This window comes from Coffea arabica, chromosome 10c (genome assembly GCF_036785885.1).
Source record: "Coffea arabica cultivar ET-39 chromosome 10c, Coffea Arabica ET-39 HiFi, whole genome shotgun sequence".
Classification (NCBI taxonomy): domain Eukaryota; kingdom Viridiplantae; phylum Streptophyta; class Magnoliopsida; order Gentianales; family Rubiaceae; genus Coffea; species Coffea arabica.
Genome location: NC_092329.1, coordinates 16664208 through 16686350, shown reverse-complemented (window position 1 = coordinate 16686350; position 22143 = coordinate 16664208). Strand labels below are relative to the sequence as shown.

General features: G+C 34.4%; 2 protein-coding genes and 1 pseudogene across 2 annotated transcripts; 2 read left to right on the top strand and 1 right to left on the bottom strand.

Annotated features, from left to right (window-relative positions):
* Nucleotides 1-5629: 5629 nt before the first annotated feature.
* LOC140015828 (probable zinc metalloprotease EGY3, chloroplastic) lies at nt 5630-10974 on the bottom strand. Its single transcript, XM_072068653.1, has 3 exons — nt 10971-10974; nt 6175-6734; nt 5630-6049 (listed from the first exon to the last, which is right to left on the bottom strand). Exons 1-3 carry the CDS (start codon nt 10972-10974, stop codon nt 5921-5923), a joined length of 693 nt encoding a protein of 230 aa, XP_071924754.1. The 3' UTR covers nt 5630-5920.
* A 627-nt stretch (nt 10975-11601) lies between these two features.
* LOC140015827 (inositol transporter 4-like) lies at nt 11602-13127 on the top strand (annotated as a pseudogene).
* Nucleotides 13128-14191: 1064 nt separating this feature from the next.
* LOC113714786 (putative late blight resistance protein homolog R1A-3) lies at nt 14192-18462 on the top strand. The gene is made up of 2 exons (XM_027238856.2): nt 14192-14753; nt 15458-18462. Exons 1-2 carry the CDS (start codon nt 14295-14297, stop codon nt 17801-17803), a joined length of 2805 nt encoding a protein of 934 aa, XP_027094657.1. The 5' UTR covers nt 14192-14294; the 3' UTR covers nt 17804-18462.
* The last annotated feature ends 3681 nt before the right edge of the window (nt 18463-22143 follow it).

Genomic DNA, 22143 nt, shown 5'->3' with positions numbered 1-22143 from the left:
GATAATTGCATATACCATAAGTTCTGTGGAAGCAAGTATATTTTTCTGGTATTGTATGTTGATGACATTTTGCTTGCCAGCAACGATATTGGTCTATTGCATGAAACCAAGAAATTTCTATCTAAAAATTTTGAAATGAAAGATCTTGGTAATGTATCTTTTGTGTTAGACATACAAATACACCGGGATCGATTTCGGAGTATTTTAGAACTATCACAAAAGGGCTATATCGAAAAGGTTCTAAAAAAATATGACATGTAAAATTGTAAATCAGGCAACACTCCCGTGGCTAAAGGAGACAAATTTAGTTTTGAACAGTATGCTAAGAATACTTTTGAGGAAAAAAAATGCAAAAGATTCCTTATGTGTCAGCAGTAGGGAGTCTAATGTATATTCAAATATATACATGTTCGGATATTGCGTACATTATTGGAATGTTGGGTAGATATTTAAGCAATTTTGGATTAGATCATTGGAAAGCAACCAAACGGATCTTGCGGTATTTGCAGAAAATAAAATATTACATGCTCACGCATCGGAAGTCAGATGAGTTAGAGATCATTGGGTATACTGATTTCGATTATGCTGAATGCCAAGATACTATGAAGTCAACATTAGGTTATATCTACTTGTTGGCTAGAGGTATCATATGTTGGAAGAGTATTAAACAGTCCCTCATAGCATCTTCTATTATGGCTGCAGAATTTATAGCTTGTTATGAGGCATTCAATCAAGAGATTTGGCTGTAAAATTTCGTCACAGGATTACGTATAGTGAATAGTATTGAAAAATCATTCAAATTATTTTATAATAATAAATCAGCAGTCCTATATTCCAATAATAACAGGAGTTCGACGAAATCTAAACATATAGATATCAAGTTCTTGGCTGTTAAAGAAAGAGTACAGAGTGGGCAGTTATTGATAGAGCATATCGGGACAAACTCCATGGTTACGGATCCGCTTATTAAGGGATTGCCACCCAAAATGTTTCATGAGTATACTGCTTGTATGAGTGTCATGTTATTAAATGATGTACAGTTTTAGTAGGAGTTTAATATTTTAAATGCTCTTATGATACTTTTCGGTTATTAATGATTTAATGATATTTTATGGATAAATAAAGTCTATATTTATTTACATCCTGACTTTGGTATGGTTTGATTTCATAAAATTTAAGATAGACCAATTGAAAATAGGCATGTTTTGATCACATTACATGAAATTTCTATGCTACACATCCACATCATGATTCATGCCATTCAATTATATCGATATATGTGACCATTGATGGGTCGAGTTACTAAATTGTAACAAAGACTGCTTTGATCCTATATTGGTGTGATTGATGGATCGAATTGGTTACAGATACATTTTAGCAATGACAGTAAAATTGATCTCATACGGTTAATTGCGAAACATAATTATAAGGTTACACAAATAGTCCAAGTGGGAGATTGTTGGATCATTAATCTAACATTGGACTTATATGTGAATAATTATGGATTGCAAACTGTCAAATAAGGTGAAGTCCAATTAAAGTGATCAAATATGGTTTGGACTTAATATATCTAATAGGATGCGGGCCTTTAATATGTAGAGACTTAATGTCGAGTTACTAAATTGTAACAAAGACCGCTTTGATCCTATATTGGTGTGATTGATGGACCGAATTGCCTACAGATACATTTTAACAATGACAGTAAAGTTGAGCTCATATTGTCAATTGCGAAACATAATTATAAGGTCATACATATAGTCCAAGTGGGAGATTGTTGGATCCTTAATCCAACGTTGAACTTATATGTGAATAATTATGGGTTGCAAACTGTCAAATAAGGTTAAATCCAATTAAAGTGATCAAATATGGTTTGGACTTAATGTATCTAATAGGATGTGGGCATTTAGTGTGTAGAGATTTAAGGACTCCTATTTCTATGATGGGCTGAAATAGGGTTCTAAAAGGTAAGAGGAATGTTACCTATAAATAGGGTTATGGTCCCCAGGTCACACGTATCATTCTATTTGTCGTATTTTTTAGTACCACAAAATATAGTTCTTCCTTGATATCCCATCGTCAGGAAAGATACCAGAGAGATATTAAAGGACTCTCTCAAGAATCAACGAATATGTGTTGACCTGGAAGGCCACCTCAATACCCTTGGAGATTCATATATCAGTTTGTCAATATGAATTCAGGTACGCTTCCGCAATTTTATCGTTAATTTATTTCTTAATAATTGCCATAAGATCTTGGATTACATAGGTGATGGTTTTCACCAAAAGATTAAATATAAATAACCGCCCTAACAAACCATTCATTTATCGCGCAAAGCAAACAAAGAAGAAAAACAAATGAAGCTTTTGGTTTGTTTTCAAAGCCACAAGGCTCATAAGATCAAGAAAAAAGCTCGCTCAAGATCATGCCACCAAGGGTCTTAGGCACTACCTAAGTCAATTTTTGAAGTTAATTCCAGAAACGGTGGAAAGTGGAATCAAATGCCACTCTGATTTGTTCTTCGTGGTATATTGTTGAGTTCCTAGGAAACAAGAGATGATGATCCTTGAACTTTAGGCATTAATTTGAAGTTCCTCTGGTAACTTGTTAAGGATGGTTAAAGAACAAAGGAACTCTACAGTATGTGTTACAAAAGTGCAGATTAAAACAAGGGATAATTTCAGAAACCTCCCCTGAGGTTTCTGACAATTTCACTGGACTCCCTTGAGATTTAAAAATTATACTTACCTCCCTTGATTTGATAGTTTTAGTAATAAAACCTTAAAATAATATTGACTTGGTTAATTTTTTAAATGAATACCCAAAAAAATGCCCTTATTTAATGAGTTTTAATATATTTTCCTATATAATTATAAGATTATCCAGTATAATTATAAGAAAAAAGTGCCAAATTTTTCATGTCCATACCTACTATTTAATATACAACTATAATAATAATTTTATCACTATGATAGGATACTTTTGATGATACTTTATTATGGATATAGATTTATAAGATATAAAAGAAAATGTTAAAATAATTCATTTAGAGTTTATGAATTTTTCGAGTAGTGGGATTATTATAATTTGGCAGTGGTTTTTGGCCATTTCTTTTTGATTTATTGTTAATTTTAGTACCAAAAAATAGAAAACAAAAATCAGTAAAAATATTAGATTACATATAAAATTAACTCTTAAAAAAATTATTGGTTTGATATTTGGTTACAATAAAAACTAAAAACAATAAGAAGGAATAAGAAAAAAAAGGAATAAGAAGGAAAACAATGAAAAGTTTATGAATTTTTTGAGTAGTGAGATTATTATAATTTAGTAGTGATTTTTGGCCATTTCTTTTTGATTTATTGTTAATTTTAGTACCAAAAAATAGAAAACAAAGATCAATAAAAATATTAGATTACATATAAAATTAACTCGTTAAAAAAATTATTGGTTCGACATTTTGTTACAATAAAAATTAGAAAAAATAAAAAGGAATAAGAAAAAAAAGGAATAAGAAGGAAAAAAATGAAAAAATAATTTTAAAACTCATTCTAAGTATAAGCATACCAAATAAGGGAATTTCATTAAAATATTTAAGGATAAAATTATCATTTTAAATGATAAGGGAGGTTTGTATAATTTTTCAAACCTCAAGAGAGCTCAGTGAAATGGTCAGAAACCTCAGGGGAGGTTTATGAAATTATCCCTTAAAACAATGTCGGAAAATAGTTGGGTAGATTTGGAGAAACGACATTGGAAAGTTGATTAAACGACCAAGCTAGTACAATTCAGAGCAAGGGTTGGTGTTTTCCTTATTTTCTCTTAAGCAGCACCATTTTCTCTTGCCTTAATTTTCACACAAAAGCAGCTTTATATCAAGGGCTAAATGAATGCAAAAGAAACCTGAGAAAAACTTATCACAAACCCTCGAAAGAGGAAGTTGAATCTAGCATGTACCAGTGTCCTTTTGCCAAGTTGAATTTTTGTCAATTTGATCTTGATGGGAAAAATCTACTTTGAGGTAGGGATACATTTCATTCCCAAATTTTTAGATGTACCATATTTAGTTTATGAATTAATTATTTTTTTTACATTAAGTCCAAAAATGGTAAATTACTTAATTTGGATGGAAAAAGTCACGTGTTTGGCACGTGGCCGTTAAGTAAAAATAACTTTTCAATTAAAATTAATGGTCAAGTCAATCTTCTTCATCCAAATTGAATATTTTACCCTTTTTGAACTAAATGTGGTCCAAAATAATTAATTTATATACTAAATGTGGTGCGTCTAAAAGTTTGGGGATGAAATATGTCTCTAACTCAAAATTTAAGGAGAAAAAGTGAATTTTTCCCTTATCTTGATTTTTCTTGCTGAAATTGACGGGGTTGAATAAGCACGCTGTCAGCCACTCTTTCACAAGAAAATCGCTGACCATTGTTGGCCACTCTGTTAGCCACCTGCCTTTAGTTTCGACCATCTGACAGGCTTCAAGCGACAAAGGCAAATTGAACTTTTCGGCCACCTACTTAACCATCGGGCATTCGAAGTGGAAGAAATCAATTAAAGAATTGTTTATTTGGATAGTGTTTCGGCCACCCTCTCTGGACTCAACCAGAGGGGCTAGTTTTTTTAAACATCTAAAGCAAGACCGTTGGAAGATAGTTTGGACTAAATTTTTATTGCATGCAAGTCATGAAGTTTGAAACTGTGTTTTTAAACTCGAACCGGATCAGTCAGGTCGAACCGGGAACCGGCCAAGTATCCAGTCCGAGTTGCTCTAAAAAACTGAATGTTTAAAACTCGGTCAAACCCGATAAAAAATCGGATTTGACGGGGTTTGACCGGCAAACCGAATAAACGGATTTGATACAAAGCCTTCTCTTTCTTTTTTGCTCTTCTTTCTTACAAACCAGTGGTGGGATCTTGGTGGGCTCGATGGAAAGATATAATGGGGCCTCTTAATTGAAGCAGGGATCTAACATGACATGCGCAGCAGAGTTGGAGACCTCAGCCACTAAGTCCTACTGCCCAAATTTTTTTTTTGAAAGGTCAAAGCAATTTGAATATTATGTTTTGGCTCCTAAGTTGTTAAAACTTATTAATATATCTCAAATATTTCATACTATATAAATGTTGTCCTAAAGTCTAGAGTTATTTTTCAATCAAATTCATAATTTTAATTATAAACTTGTTAATGTTCATTGAATAATATATATTGCTACTTGATCATTCTAATTTTTTTGTATTTTCTTGTTAAATATATTTGAAGCATCAAATATATATATAAATATACATGTATTAATATTAACATGTTCTTAAGTATTTTACATACAATATTTTAATTTTTAAATAATTTTTATTTATGACATCATCCGGTTCAACTCCGATCGAACCCATTGATCCCTGACTCCTAAGGACAACCGAATCGATGCCCGGCTCGAGTCTGAAAACATAGGTTTGAAATAAATAAAACTCTGTACCTACATTTATTCAACCTTTTGAGTGATTGTATTAGAAAGGGAAATTTGCCAAATTGGTCCCTAATATTTTCACAAAAAACTTTTTTAGTCCATTACATTTAAAATCAGCCATAATAATTGCTAACACATAAATTATGTGCCAGTTTGGTCCTAATGCTCGTATTTGCTCCTTTTTCCGGCTAAAAATAGCACACCAGCATAATTTAAGGGCAAAATTGAAAACTTTCATTAAATCATAATTTTGCAACCCTCAAACTCTTCCACCGCTTCTTCAATTGGTTCTCAGCCTACTGCTACTTCATAATTTGTTCTTCTTGTTTATTCTTGAATTCCAACTGTAGTTTCCATTCTTCTTTTTGCTTAAATCCCAGCTTCCAATTTGTATTTTCATATTTTGTGGTGGTGTAGAAAAGAGCTGAGGAAAAAAGTGAATCATCATCATCTTACCGGTAAGAGTTTGAGGGATGAGTAGGCTGAGAACTGGGATTTGTATTTCCAATAAGAATTTCTCCATCTCCAAATATCCTAACATTAGTGGCAAAAAATGCATGAAATCCAAAACAGCTCTTTAACTGCATGCAATGACAAAAAAATCTCATGAATAACAAAGATCAAACGGGTATAAATAATTTAATACAGGTGAAAGTGCAATAAATTAAATGGATATCTGAAGGCATATCAGAGAGGAAAATAGTACCTTGTTAAGGTCAAGAGCTTTAAAAGCCTCTTCTGCTTTTTCCAACCTCTCTTTCTCTTTAGGCAAATTATCTCGAGCTAATTTATTAAAGAAGCCCAAGATGGGATTATCACTTGTTTCCCGGTTAAGCTCCTTTAGCTTCCTATCGGTCCTCTTCTTTTCTAACTTTATAGCAGCCTCAATAGATGGATTCCGCATGAACTTCTTGAAGTTCTCATCACTTTTCCAGTCCAATTCTTGCAGCTTCTCTTTCTCTTCCTTCTCCGCATCGGATTCAGCCTCAGGTTTGGACTCAGTTCCACTTACTCCGCTCTCTCCACTTAACTCACCTTCCAAACTCAAATCTTTCTTCTGGGGTTCCTCATTTTTAGGCTCTTCTGATACCACAGCTACTGAAGAAGATGATGATGATGATTCACTTTTTTCCTCAGCTCTAACATAAAAATATGAAAATACAAATTGGGAACTGGGATTTAAGTAGGCTGAGAACCAATTGAAGAAGCGGTGGAAGAGTTTGAGGGATGCAAAATTATGGATTAACGAATGTTTCCGATTTTGCTCTTGAAATTATGTCAGTGTGCTATTTTTAGCAAAAAAAAAAGAACAAATACGAGCATTATGACCAAACTGGTTCATAATTTATATGTTAAGAACTATTCTGACTGATTTTAAATGTTAGGGACTAAAAAAGTTTTTTGTGAAAATGTTAGGGACCAATTTGGCAAATTTCCCTATTAGAAACACTCTCATTTGTAATTCTTGTGAGGTTGAAAAAAAGAGTGTTATTTAAATAGAAAATGAGAAATACATTTGTATCAAGGAGATGTTTACTTATGAGAGTAACACAATCTTTAATTCAAACAAAAGTGAGCCACTCTTGTACAATTAATTGGTCATTGTCTCATCAAATTTTGAAAAGAGAAGAGACACTTAGTGAAGAAATAGCTAAACTTGACGAAACTTGGGAGTAGGGGTAGAATTCAAGAAGGAAGTCGATCCACTATAAATTTGGTTAGCATCCCTTTAATCTCTTGTTTCTTTTCTCCTAACTTATTTGTGTGCATTAATTGCAATATTTTTCCTTGCTATCTTATTTGCGTAAGTGTTTCTCAGTTAGGTAATTTGGTTAGTAAAAATTGGTTAAAATTACTTTTAGCTGCATGATTTTTAATTCAATCTGATGGACCCTGATCCTTCTTAAGTTGTCTTTGAGTCTTACAATGTGTACTCCTTGAGTTTAGGAGAAATAGAAAAATATTTCCACAGATTTACTAGTTAATTATAAAGAGCAATTTATGTTTAGCATAATCAAATAATGATAAAAAAAATTATAAATTGTTTTCTTTGAAGCAAATGATAAAATCAAAAAAGGAAAATTGTAGAGAAAGTGTCTACTTTAGTGGGTAAATATATGGATTCAGGCTATTGATTGTAGTAAATACTTTTTTCGAAAGGATATTTTGCAAGATATTCTTGTATGGGAACCAAATATACATTTTGTCTTTAGTGTGCAAATATGATGAAAAATTCTTTTTGGGTCAAAGAAATAGAGGAGCTTAGTGGAACAAAGAACGGGCCCAACTGAGTTTGTGAAGAAGACACTTGGAAGAATGTCTAATACAATTGAGAATTAATGTAATAACTCGTAATTGAAATGTAGAAAATTTAAATTGATTAAAAGCTAAAAATGGATAATAAATTTGATTGAAAGAAAGAAAAACAAAATTATGGAAAACTGGATAGTAATTGTATGATATAATTGACTGTAAAGATGTTTCAATTGTATATATGGTCTAAACTTTATGTCATCTACAATTCATAAAAGAGGAAAAAATAGAAATTGAATATTGTAAGCAAAGGATTGCAAAAGTTAACATGTGATTACATTGATTATGAATCGTATTAAGAAGGAATAGAGTTAATAGTAGTGTTTTAAACTTAGACTGGATAATGACTCAATTAAGGTAAGTGTTCGGGGTTAATGGGTTTGACTGATCCTAAAGAATCGGATGACATCAGCATGATTTTATAAATATTTTAATCTAAAAGTAAATAGATCATGCACGAAGGGTACATATAAGTACAGGTACATTATTAATATGAATAAAAAGGTTCCTTTTATCTTTCAATTTTTATTGCATTTATAATTTAATTTCATTGGATACCAAAATCAAATTTAATGTTTTTAAGCATTAAATGGAAAAGAACCTATATCAAAATTTAAATTTTTTTAAAGTTTTAAATGCACATTGATGAGCCTAAACCTAAATTCTCAATACCTATTTGTACCAAATAAAGAAATAAAGGTGCAAACTGGAATATTAAAAAGTTTTTGGGAGTATTCATAATTGTTCAAAATACTTAGGGGCTAGAACGAAATAAAAAAACTATGGATCAAATGTCTAATCTTTTAAATGGATCCTCTTTTTTAAAGGAAGGACATCAACGCCATTCCTGGGTCCAGTGTTGTCGTCTTCCTCGTTTCTTCTCCAGTGGTGCATTTTTCCTATTCTTTTTGTTAATAACTTTAAATCTTTTGCTCTCTTTTCTTTATTCTCAACAAAAGTGAACATCAATTGTTATTCTGCGTATTCTTTTTTTCTCTTTACTTCTCTTCTTATTATTTTAAAGTCTTTTGTTTTCAATTATTAATCTCTCAAATTTAGGGTGCGTTTGATAAATTTAAAATTTGAAATCTGAAATTTGAAGTTTGAATCTATTAAGTTATTAAATTGTTAAGTATTAAATCTAATACATTTGAGTGTATATTACATTCAGTGATAAGTGAATAGTTTATCAATTAATTTTGAGAGTAAGTTTTGTCTGGAAAATTCAGTGCCACTTAATTAATTCAGATGTTCAATTTTTAGTTATTAAACAGTTTAAATAGGTTAAGATTCGAATTCATTAAATTGAAGTACTGAATTGGGTTATCAAATAGGGTCTTAGTGGTGGAAAGGCACAACCACGCTATGCCACTACTACTACTACAGCCGCTACAATTTCTACACTCAAAAATTGGAATCTACTATGAGAATTTGGGAGAAAATTAGGCAAGAATTGAGATTTGAAAAAATCTTTTCAATTTTTCCTGATTTCCAGTTTAACCTAAGTTTTGACTGAGTCTTAAACACCCAATTTTTTGCACTAACTCAGATCGGATGGCCTTCCAGTTTTCAGTTTGATTGGTTTAACTGGCTAGTCTAGTTTGATTTTAAAAACAAAGGCTAAAAGAGCTTAAAAGTGATTTGAGATTTGAAAAAATCTTTTCAGTTTCTCCTGATTTCCAGTTTAACCTAAGTTTTGACTGAGCTTTAAACACCCAATTTTTTGCACTAACTCAGGTCGGATGGCCTTCCAATTTTCAGTTTGACTGGTTGAACTGGCTAGTCTAGTCTGATTTGAAAAACAAAGGCTAAAAGAGCTGAAAAGTGATTGGAACAATTTAATGTTTAGGACGCTCAAACGAAGGTAAAAATTCTAAACCAAATTTTTTTGACAAAATAAAGAATTATTTGAAAAAGAAAGTGAAAGAGAGGTTGTCCACGTTAGCGCATGCATGGAAAAGTTCTTATTAATTTGAGAGCATGTCTTGATAATTTAAATGCTTGAAATTTCAGATGATTAAGGAAGTGTCAGCAAATGGTTAACTTTTAATATTTCTTGAATTTGCAACACAAAGTACAAAATAGACACAATGGCCGGATTGAGAAGATTCGGCAACTATTGTCAAGGCGTTACCATGCAGGAGGAGCATGGGCCATGGACAGGGGGTCTAATTGATGATACTAAACTAGCAATTCTCCAACTTAGTATTCATGATATTAATGGGGTTAGTAGGACTTGCAATATGTCTTCTCAATGTTTAGCTTAACAGGCAAAACCTTACGCTTCTAGTCCCTTGAATTAGTTGAAATAGTAGTATTGGTGTCATGTCTTCTGGTCTCTTCTAAGACATCTATTCGTCGTACAAGAGTTGTTTAGTGCATTTTATTTTTTTATGTGATTGGCAGGCTATTGCACGAAACGAAATTTACCTAATACGCACTCTCGGACAGCAGCGGCGGATTCTCTTGTTAGCGAACAAAAAAAAACTTACTCTTCTTCCCTGGTTCGGAGAAATGATACTTCGGGTCGTAGTATGTCCATTTTTATCATCCACATTGATTTGTGATTGAAATGCAAATACATTTCATGTATCAAAAGGGGAAAAAGAAATAGCCAATATATGTTCCAAACATTTATTACATAAATTGATGACGGTTTACATTTGGCCACAGTGACCGTCCACATTGCTCATATTATGATTGCATTTATTTGCATCATGTACTACTAATTTACAGATTTGCAAAAGCTCCTAGGTAGACGTGATCATGATAAACAAACAAGCAAATTTCACCGTAATTTTTCATGGTTCTTGAGTGGAAGCCAACCAAGAATACTGGCATTAAACTAATGGCCTTTCACATTCAGAGATAGTGAACTTTCACCTACCTCACATAAAGTTTAATAATATATTACAACCAAATTAAAAAAAAAAGTTACATGATTGCTAGGTAGACATGATCGTAATACATGAGAAAAATCTTTCTTTCTCTTTTACCAAGTCTCATGACAAAAATCAGAAAGTGGCTAAATACCAAAGCGCAGGATCATTTTTTAGTCCAGAACCACTAATAACATCGAGGTTAAATTTATATCTTTCAATTCTAAATCCCCACCTTTGGTGCACGATGATTTATGTTTATTGTATTAAAACTTAAGGAGAATTGTAGTTTTAGTCCCCAATGTATTACCCATGTGCGGAATTGATCCTCAATCTATTTCAAAAAGTAAATTTGGTCCCTAATTTATCCAATTTTGCGTAAAATTGGACAATTAACAGATTCCTTCCAATTGAGTAACGGAATTTGGCGCGTGCAATGCACTCACTGTACCAGAACGTTCAAGTGGTTCCAATTTTGCTGGCCCCTGCAACGGGGCAAAAAGGAAATAAGAAAGAAGAATTGGAAGGAGGAGGGTATATAGCAGGCGGGAGTAATCAGAGAAAAAAGAACCACACACTAAGTGTACTAATATTCAAAGCATCCATTATGAAATCTTTGCTCGACATATAAATTGAGATGAGAAGGCGGTCACCTTGCTCTCAAGAATTCTGTAACGTTGGCTTCCAGTTCCGGACCGGAGAGAGGTGAGAAGGCGATCACCTTGCTCTCTTCCAAGTTAAACACAAGAAGGAGAAGCGGCCGAAGGAGAAAGAGGAGAAGAATAATTCAAGCCAACTTTGGTCAGTCCCATCTCAGAACTCACATACCATTCTCTCTTTTTTCTTTTTTTTTTTCGGCCTTTCTTTCTTTCTTTAGTGCAATTTTCCAAGAGCCCCTGAGTTCTTCTTCTGCAACAAGCAACATTGAAGAAGAAAAAGAAAATTTAATCAAGATGGTTGAAGGGGGAGTCTCAAAAGCCGGCAGAACTGAATTCACGGAGTGCTGGAGCACAATATGGAAGACACCCTACATCATGAGATTGGCCTTATCCACTGGAATTGGAGGTCTCCTCTTTGGTTATGACATAGGCAATCCAGAAAGCCACCCCACCCACCCCCCTCGTGCTTCATTCACAGAAGATTGCATCCCTTTTTATTCGCCTCTTGCAAGTTGCATCCCTAATTTGCTGCAGGAGTTATTTCCGGTGCCCTCCTTTACATTAGAGATGACTTCAAAGCTGTTGACGGGAAGACATGGCTCCAGGTACCACGACTTTCTTCCACTTTCCATCATCCTCTCTCAAGAATTTCTCATTGTTCAATTACTACTACTCCAGGTAAACTGTTCTTGTTCAAAAATTTTCAGGAGACAATTGTCAGCATGGCTGTTGCAGGAGCTATTCTTGGTGCTGCATTTGGCGAATGGATCAATGACAAATTCGGTCGCAAAATCTCCATTTTGGCCGCTGATATTCTGTTCTTTGTTGGAGCTATCGTTATGGCTGTTTCTCAAGCTCCTGGATGATCATTGTTGGGAGAATATTTGTTGGCTTAGGGGTTGGGATGGCATCCATGACTGAGCATCTTTACATTTCGGAAGCCTCACCCCACAGAATCAGAGGTGCTCTTGTTAGCACAAATGGTTTCTTAATTACCGGAGGCCAGTTTCTTTCCTATCTTATCAATTTGGCTTTCACCCATGTAAGAATTGGCCAACTTCTTGCTCCGTTGTTGTCCAATGCATAAAGAGAGAATCCGCTCTTTACTCGACTACATTTTTATCGCCTCAGTCTGCTTTTGCCTTTTGTCATTTGTGACTCCCCTTTGCCAAACAGGGTAAAGTTGACGAGGCCAAATCCATATTACAGAGGATTTATCCTACTGAGGAAGTTGAGGAGGAAATGCAGGCCCTGAAATCATCAGTTGATGAGGAAATGGCCCAACAAGGTTTTGTAGGAGAAGGCAGCTTGCTTTCAAAAGTAAGGCAAACCTTGAGTTATCTTGTTTTCTGGAGGGGACTATATGCTCGGATTACAGTTCAGGTGGCTCAGCAATTTGTTGGCATCAATACTGTCATGTATTATAGTCCAAGCATAAAATAGTTCGCTGGTTTTGCTTCAAACCGGACTGCTTTGGCACTGTCCCTCATCACATCTGGTCTCAACGCAATTGGGTCCATCATTAGTATGTGTTTTGTTGATAGATATGGAAGGAGAAGGCTTGTGATCACTTGGTGTGTGGTTCTTTTCTTTCTGATTCCTCCCGCCTGTTATATACCCTCATTCTACCAATTCCTCTTTCTTATTTCCTTTTTGCCCCGTTGCAGGGGACAGCAAAATTGGAACCACTTGCACGTTCTAGTACTCTGATAGCACGCGCCGCGTTCCGTTGCTCAATTGGAAGGAATCTGTCAATTGTCCAATTTTACGCAAAATTGGATAGATTAGGGATCAAACTTATTTGTTGAAATACATTGAGGACCAGTTCCATGCATGGATAATATATTGGGGACTAAAACTATAATTCTCCCTAAAACTTATCAAGAATATCATTAAGATAAAACTGAAAAGGTTGTAATTTAACCTCACCTTACCAATAACAAGTTGTATTAACTACAAGCTCGTGCAAGATGGACACCAGCAAAGTATAATACTATTTAGGGTGCGTTTGATAAAACTAAAATTTGAAAACTAAAATCTGATATTTGAAATTTGAATCCATTAATTTATTAAATTGTTAAGCATTAAATCAAATATATTTGAGTGTATATCATATTCAGTGATAAGTTATTCACTTATCACTTATTTTTTAAAGCAAATTTTGTCTAGAAAATTCAGTGACACTTAATTAATTTAAATATTTAATTTTTGATAATCAAATGCATTTTAATATATTAAGATTTAAATACATTAAGTATCAAGAAGGCGAGCTTAGCATAAATATCTTCTGTTCAATGTGACAAGCCACAAGGCAACAATTAGGATTAATTACAATATGCACCCCTCAACTATAATTCATTTTCACTTTGCACCCAAATTTATAAACTTTAGCACTTTACACTATTAATGTCTTGTACATCCCTTAAATCAAATTTTTTATTTTTTATTTATTTTTTTACCTTTTCACCCCTCCCTACACTCTTTCGGTCTTTCCACCCTGAACCGCCTAGTACTTCTCATTAGTTCAACTTAAAGATCTTAATTACATCTAATTTTCACTTGATTACTAAAATTCTCTCATTTATTTATTCAGGGCTAGAAAGCCCTTTCAGTCAATATTAGCTATCAAAATTTAATGATTTCCAATCAATTAGTCAATATGTTAGAAATTGATAGTATAAGATGCTTAAAAATGCTAAAATCATTAATCACGGTGCAATTTGCTAATCGGTTATAGTTAGAGGGTGCATATTGCAACAAACCACAATCATTGTGCAGAGTGCAGAGTGCAAACTGCTTATTGGTCGCGTGATTTCAATCTAGTTAAAGTAGCTGGTGACCTCAGTCAACGTTTTACAACTAGCTAAGACCCTCCATATGTTATATGCATTCATCAAAGGACCCTTCATTTCTTTAACCCAAAAAAGAAAAAAGGCACCCTTCATTTCGCCCGAAAAATCAAGAATCGGTGAGAGATGGAAACGGCTGTTGGGGTTGGAGTGCGATTCATCTTACAAAATGTGCTGCAGTTGATCCAAGACAATCGTAAACTGATAAGCAGTAATGATACCAAACTGGACGAACTGTGCAGTGACCTGGATCTCTTGAAGACCTTCATGGACAAGTACGGTGAAGAGCACTACGATAACGAGGTCCTCAGGAAGCTGGCGGGCGACTTCAGGCGTCTTGCCCGCGAAGTTGAAGATGTCCTAGAAACGCATATTGTTGACAAGTTAGTGTACACCAACAAGAACATATTCAAGAAAGCAGTAGGGGTCTTCGATCACCTGAACAATCTGAGGAATACTGGTAAGGACGTGCTGAACCTGAGTATGAAGATGAAGAAAGCAGAGGATGACAACAGAGGGATTGGCATCCCCACCTGGACAATGGAAGAGATCAAGAAAGATAATTCAACTTCTGAAGACAATAAGGTACTAGTTGATTGTCAAATAATACTAAATTGCAATTTACTTCAGCAATTCTAATGTTTGGAAATATCATATTTCAAGTTCCTTGGATGAAGAATTTGCAGCTTTTTTATCATTATTTATTTGCTTATTTTTTCAGTAGAGGGACGGGATTTAGAGAAGTGGGGAGGGGATGATGGATTTGAACTCAGAACCTCTCATTCTTTGGATTTCAACCTTATCTGTTAGACCAAGGTCTCCTCGGCTGTAGCGTTTATCATTTATCTTCTGTTTCGAACTAGCAGTTGCTTCTTTTCTAATTGAATTGCACCTTCAAAATGTTGAAGTGTTAATAATAAGAGTATTAGAATTGTTGCTAACAAATAAGTATCTGAACCCATTTGTCTTCTTGGCAGTTTGACCAAATTGATAGCTAAATCCAAGATTCTATGAATTGTATGTTTTAGGAAACAAGTTACAAACTTACAATCTTGACGTATATAGTAATTTTAATGGGAGCTCAATTATACCTGAACTCTTAATTGGGTCAAAAGCGGCAAAATAATAGCCCTTTGCTTATTGATTCATCACAAAGTTAAGGTGCAAAGCATCAAAGTCTCAATATTTCAAGGGTACAGAGGGTACTAGCCCGCCTTAATTTATTCTGATTCAACGTTGTGGTTTGCATTTTAGTCTGAACGAGATTTTCTTTACTTTCATGCTAATAGGCTGGTAGCAATCAAGAGGGAGACAGAATAATTGGATTTGATGATGCAGCTGATGATGTACTGGAACTTCTCGGTGGGAAAGAACTAGTTGAAAGCAAATCTGCAGTAGAGGAGCAAAGCAAGTGTGAGACAGGGCAACATAGCGAGTCAAAGCCACCAAGCACATCTAAGGCAGAGCTACATAATGCGTCAAAGCAGCTAGAAGTTGTTTCAATTCATGGCATGGTTGGTCTAGGAAAGACTACACTTGCAAGAAAGGTCTTGAATGACCCAAGAATAGAATATCAGTTTTTCACTCGTATATTTGTCAGTGTTTCGCAACAATATGACAAGAAAAAAGTGCTTCTTGGTATACTAAGATACTTTGACAAGAAAACTAGAGATCAAGATGTATCCGAGAATGATTTAGTTGCCGAGGTCGCAGAGAAATTGACAGGTAAGTATTTGATTGTCATGGATGATGTTTGGGACACAGAAGTATGGGATGATATCAAGGATGCATTTCCAGACAACAGCAAGGGTAGTAGGGTGTTAATAACTACTAGACGTGTGTCTGTGGCCAATTGTGCTAAAACAAGTAGTGAACCCTATCCATTGAGACTGATGAAACCAGAAGAGGCTGAAGAGTTATTGAGGACAAAGGTTTTCAAGGAAAACAAATGCCCACCAGAGGAACTGCAATTGCTTGAAACAAAAATTCTGGATAAATGTGCTGGGCTACCACTAGCAGTCGTGGTAACAGCAGGTATTCTTAAGATTCATGCAAAAGATGCAAAGTGGTGGGAGGATGTGCATCTTGGTGTGGCTCAGTTTGTTGGTGATGACCAGAAAAAAATTGGTCAAAACCAAAAGAATATCGATGATTTAATAAGGAGGAGTTATGATAACTTGCCTCATATGCTCAAAGCATGTTTTCTATACCTTGGTGTCTTCCCTGAAGATATGGAGATTCAAGTGTCAAAACTGTTGCAACTATGGATTGCTGAAACATTCATTCTGCAATATGAGACAGCAAGCCTGGAGAGAATAGCAGAACGATGTTTAGAGGAATTGGTTGACAGGAATTTAGTGATGGTGGGACAGAGAACTTTAAGTGGTCGGATTAAGACGTGTCGGCTCCATGACACGCTGCGTGACTTCTGCAGGAAGACAGCCAAAGCAGAAGAACTTTTCCAAGTAATTCATGGTATGGGTGCCACTTCATCTTCCAGTCATCGCCTTTGCTGCATTAACTCTCACTTCTTGCGGTATATTTCGGATTGTGAAAAACAGAAACAGCATGGTGAGAAAGTCCGATCTTTCTTGAGCTTTGGCCTGGATGAAACTACATTGGACAAAGATCTCTGCCCAATTTCAAGCGTATTTAAGCCCTTCAAACTAGTCCGAGTGTTGGATATTTTATCCATCAAGCTTCCCTATAAACGTTTTCCCACCAAATTACTTGAACTTGTTCTTCTAAAGTTTATTGCCATCTATTGCGAACTGCACACCCTTCCAAGTAGAATGTCTGCCTTGACCAACTTGGAAACACTTATCGTTCACACAACATTCCCCACCCTAAAAATAGAAGCGGACATTTGGGAGATGACAAAGCTAAGGCATCTGCATACTAATACCACAACATGCTTGCCTAAGTGTAAGAAGCAATCCTCTGGCAGCGAAAACCTACAGACTTTGTCTACTGTTTCACCTGAAAGTCTTAAGAATGAAGTGTTTGGAAGGACTAAGAAACTCAGGAAGCTTGGTATACGCGGGAATTTAGGCACTCTTGTGGAGGCCAATGGTGAGTCTAGTTTGTTTCAGAGTCATTGCAAGCTAGACTCCCTTGAAACTCTGAAGTTACATCATGATACTGATGATGGAAACCAGAGGCAGCTTGTCCTTCCTCAACCACACAAATTTCCAAGAACTCTAACAAGGTTGAGTCTGCATAACACAAGGCTACATTGGGAAGTTCATATGCCTATACTTGGAAAGCTTCGGTATCTTGAGGTTCTCAAGTTGAAGGACAATGCTTTTGTGGGGAAGGATTGGCGCACAGAAGAAGGAGGTTTTCATTCTCTAAAAGTTTTGTTCATTGGAGCTACAGATTTAGAGTGTTGGTTGGCTAAAGCCACTAATTTCCCAGAACTCAGATACCTTATCCTCAAGCACTGCAGAACACTTATACAGATCCCACCTGACTTTGTCCACATGAAGAACCTGGAGAAGATTAACCTGGAACGTACGAATGCTAAGCTAGTTTCATCTGCCAGGAGAATTTTTTCACAACGATCAAAAATGCTTGGACTGCAAAAGGCTAACGAAACTAAACCGATTAAGCTCATTGTTTATCCTCCAGAATAGTGATGGCCAAGCAAACACGCTCATCAAGTACTTCTTTGACAGGATAGTCAAACCCTTCTGACTTCCAGTCCCTGAATCCATCTTTTAATGCTTCATCTTGCAAGAAACTTAAAGAATGCTTTTTTGCGGGATTTCATGCTCACTTGCTTTTGTCTTTTGCTCCTCCAAATGAATTCATCAAATGGAAACGTTGAAGCTTCTGTCTCTCGTTGTTTTCTTCTCTGTTCTGCATTGATAAAGCCTAGTTACCTAGCTCTAGCTCCACGCAACAACATTCAACTGGCATAAGCTCCTTGCATTGCTTTGTTTTAGTGCCTTTTGACTTTGCTCAAATACTCCTTTGAGCAAAGTTTATCTGTGATGAACACAAGGCCACAGGTCTCTTGGCCAATCTAGTACTGAGAAACAAGGTGATCAAAGGTATTATGTTTGTGCTAGGTAACTCAGCTGGATCAAATCTAGAGCCATGTATTTCCTTTTGTTGAAAGGTCAGGTTTTCACCTCTTCATCTTGTTGCCTTGTTTTTGAAGTCTTGGATGAGTCTTGCTGTAATGTACGTTTGAATGTGACCATTTATTTGCTTTCAGTTTTGTAATTCAAGAACTCCTAAAATTAAGATTCTATACTTAAATTGCGATGAAAATTGGATTTTTGTTGCATTTTGGCACTTGGCCCGTGAACCATTTGATCATCATATCAGATTTTCTTGCAGACACAAACCTGATAACTGCAGGTGAACTGACATGGTTCCAAAGTAGAAATGCTAGAATGACGTGGGGTTCTGAGTCAACTCCAATCATATTGTGATGCCCCCTGAAAAATATTCATGTACCGTGTTCGAGTTCAGAAGAGGAATCTTAATAGGAATACTCCTTTCTGTTGGATATTGGTGATTTTGATAGCCTTAACTATAGGTGGCAAACCAACCCACTTAACTAAATTTACCCATGTCTGTCCATGAATAGATGGGTATGGGTATCTTAAATTTTTGTATATGGGTATAAATGGGTTACCTAATAATACCCGATAATACCCATTTAATAAATGGGTATTATTGGGTAACCCATCAAATTTAATTAACCCATTTAGAATTCTCTTCCCCCAAATCTCTTCTCTTCTCCACCTATTTTTTTTTTCAAAATTTTCATTTTGTCATGATGTTAACTACTTTTGTTTCATTATTATTATTATTTGTTGGTTTTATCTTATTATTTTATTTTATCTTAATTTGTTAACTTGCTCATTTTTCAGCATTACCAATTTATGATAAATTTTAGGCTATTTTCTTATCTTTCTAAAATGTAATTTTAAATTTATATATGAAAATAAACAAACCCATTTTATATTAACTTTTATAGTACCTAGTTCAAATTTTTATATCCTTATTATTCTATTATTAAATAATATGTAATTTTGCTTCATAAAGTATAAATGGAAAAAAATTGGAAATTAGGCTTATTGAGCATTACAAGTAAATATTTAAAATTAATGATGGATATAAAGAGCGGTATAAATTGATAACTTAGTTTGCAAAAATGAATTTAAATGAGTTTATAAAAAATTAATATAAATGGGTAATTGGATTACCCAATTCATTTTTTGACTTACCCATTTATACCCATCTAATTTGATGGGTATAAATGGATTGATTCATTTATACCCATTACCCATTTTACCCAACTCAAATTCGTCCAAGTCATCCATTTTGACACCTCTAGTTAACCTGGGGAACAAGCACGAATCCTGTTTATGGGTAAATTTTAGATGACTGGGATGCATGCTACATGTTTGTCAAAATGTGTAAGAGATGACCAGAACGAACCTTCTTGTTATGTTTTACATATTTGTCATCCCGCATAGACAACAAATGATACATTGCTTATGTTTAGATCCACCCCTAGCTCCATTTTCGTTCGTCTTCCTTTCTGCATATCATTTTTTGTTTTGCTTTCATGTAGCTTTAATCATCTCATTGCCCACTTAAAAAAAATTAGTCCCAAACGGTACTGGCGGAGCCACATGTTTGTGAATGTGGGCGATTGCCTTCCCCTACCCCACCCCAAAAAGGAAAAACAGCCTTCAAAACTAAAAAATTAGACTTACAAGTTTCTAAGATTTTCCAATTTATCCCACATTTGCACCTCCCAAGTTTTGTAAAATTTCCTCTTACTTTCATATTGCCCCCCTCAAAAAAATAGTTTTTAAAAAAAGTTTCATTATGCTTTTTTTTCAAAAGTAAAAATTGCAACTTTAACAAAAAAGAAATTGAAGAATTTTGAAATAAAGCACAATCAAATTAATATAACCTTTGTCTAATTTTTGTTTTGTATGATAATAATAAAAATTGAAGCTACATATTATTGAGCGAAGTGATTACTGCCCTCGTACTCGTATGGTCTTCAATCTGCCACTGATTTGTAATACTTTTGATCTTGGAGGTCCTCTAGTATATACATTATAGGCAGTAGAAAAGGTGGGACCATAATATGTTTATGCATCTACTTTTAAGCAATATATGAGAACATAGAACTAGCACATCTATTAATAGAGTGTGTTTGGATAGGAGATTTTTGAGATAATTTTTGTAACATACATACGTGAGATTAAAAAATGGTTAAAAAATGTGTTGATTATGTAAGGAAGTCAATATGTGCAAATGAGGTGTAAATAATATGCAACCATTTTAAGTGCTTCTAATGAATGTGATTGGAAAGGTTCTTGTTCACGTGACTCTTATGGATCAATCCAAACAGGGTTTCTTTGTTGCTTTGGTTTGGTGGTTGATGAAAGCTCTTATTATTAAAACCAAACAGGCTTTTTCTGCTGCTTGGATCTGGTTATTGACGAAAGCTCGGGCGCCGTTGGGATTAGCTGTTTTTTAAGGTATTTTTAAAAATTTTTACTGTAGCAGAGTTTTTAGAGTATATTTTGGGATATTTTTAGAAAATATTTTGAAATATTTAGAATAGTAGAGTTTTTAAAATATATTTTGGGATATTTTTTAAACATTTAAAAAAATTTAGACTACTTTTTATAGAACCTTTTAGAATACTTTTTAAAATTTTTAATAATATTTGAAAAACTAATTTTTGAAAAATAGAAGGATCCAAACTAATTTTTGAAAAACTTATTGTAGGGAAACGAAATTGAAGAAGAATCAAGAAAAAAAATAAGTGTCACATTTGTCTGTGATGATTGGACAGCTAGATTTAAATATCTTTGTTGTTCGATGTTAAAAATTAGTTTGCTAAGTGTTCCACAGATTAAAAGAACAAAATTGGATACACCATCTATTTTGCATGAAGTCAAGGAGACAAGTTATTTAACGTAGGCCATGGGTCTTCTGTTACATATTAATATTTAACGTGCGCTGTGATACATTGACATGTGTCCTTTCTAAGAGTTTAATTTAATTATGAGTATAATTATGATAATCTAAAAAGAATATATGTCAACGTATTAAAGTATGTAATATGAATGTTACACCCCATTGTATAATAGAAAACATGTTACCCATTCCATCATCGTCAATGTGCTCAATTAAAAGAGTTTGAAGAGATAGAACTCATTGGCACGTACTCCACACGCTATAATTATGGGGCATGTTCGTCGCTCAGCACATAAAACAATGTAACCCACCAAAAAATATTTTAAAAAAAATAGTGAATTCTCCATGCTTCCTTGCTTTTCCTCGGTTCTTTCATCAAATAGGTTGCAAGAGTTTGCGGTTTTCCAGCAAAAAGAATTCGAGCAAAGGTACCCTGTTGTCTCCTGCACACTGGATCAATTCTTGTGCATTTGATTATCTTCACAGTGAATTATACGTAAAAAAGAAATTTTATATTAGCATTCTACACACAAAAAAATATTTTACCGATAGGATAATTTGAAATTGGTTTTTTACAATGTAAAGCTATTTTGTCTTCTTTATTTAAATTTTGAGCGATGGATTGGGTGTACAAATCAATATAATGAGATTTCTAAAATTACATGGCAAATCCTTGTGTGGCTGGAGCATTTTGATAGTTTTGACATATTTTCGTATTTTGGCTATAACTTGAGCTACAATGATCGGATTGAGATGATTTTTAAACCAATTTGAAGATAAGAGATAGATCTACAACTTTTGTGAAGACATCTGAATCCAGTTTGAAGGTTTTCTAGGTCAAAAAGTCAAATTACAGTAGCGAATTTCTATTGGTCGAAACTGAAATAGGGCAGTGAACAGTCAAGGGTATTTCGATCATTTCTCAGCCTACACAGATCCAAATGAGGTGATTCTTGATGCATTGGAAAGAAAACTCAAAGGGCTACAAGTTTTATGTTTCGGTCAAGAGCTA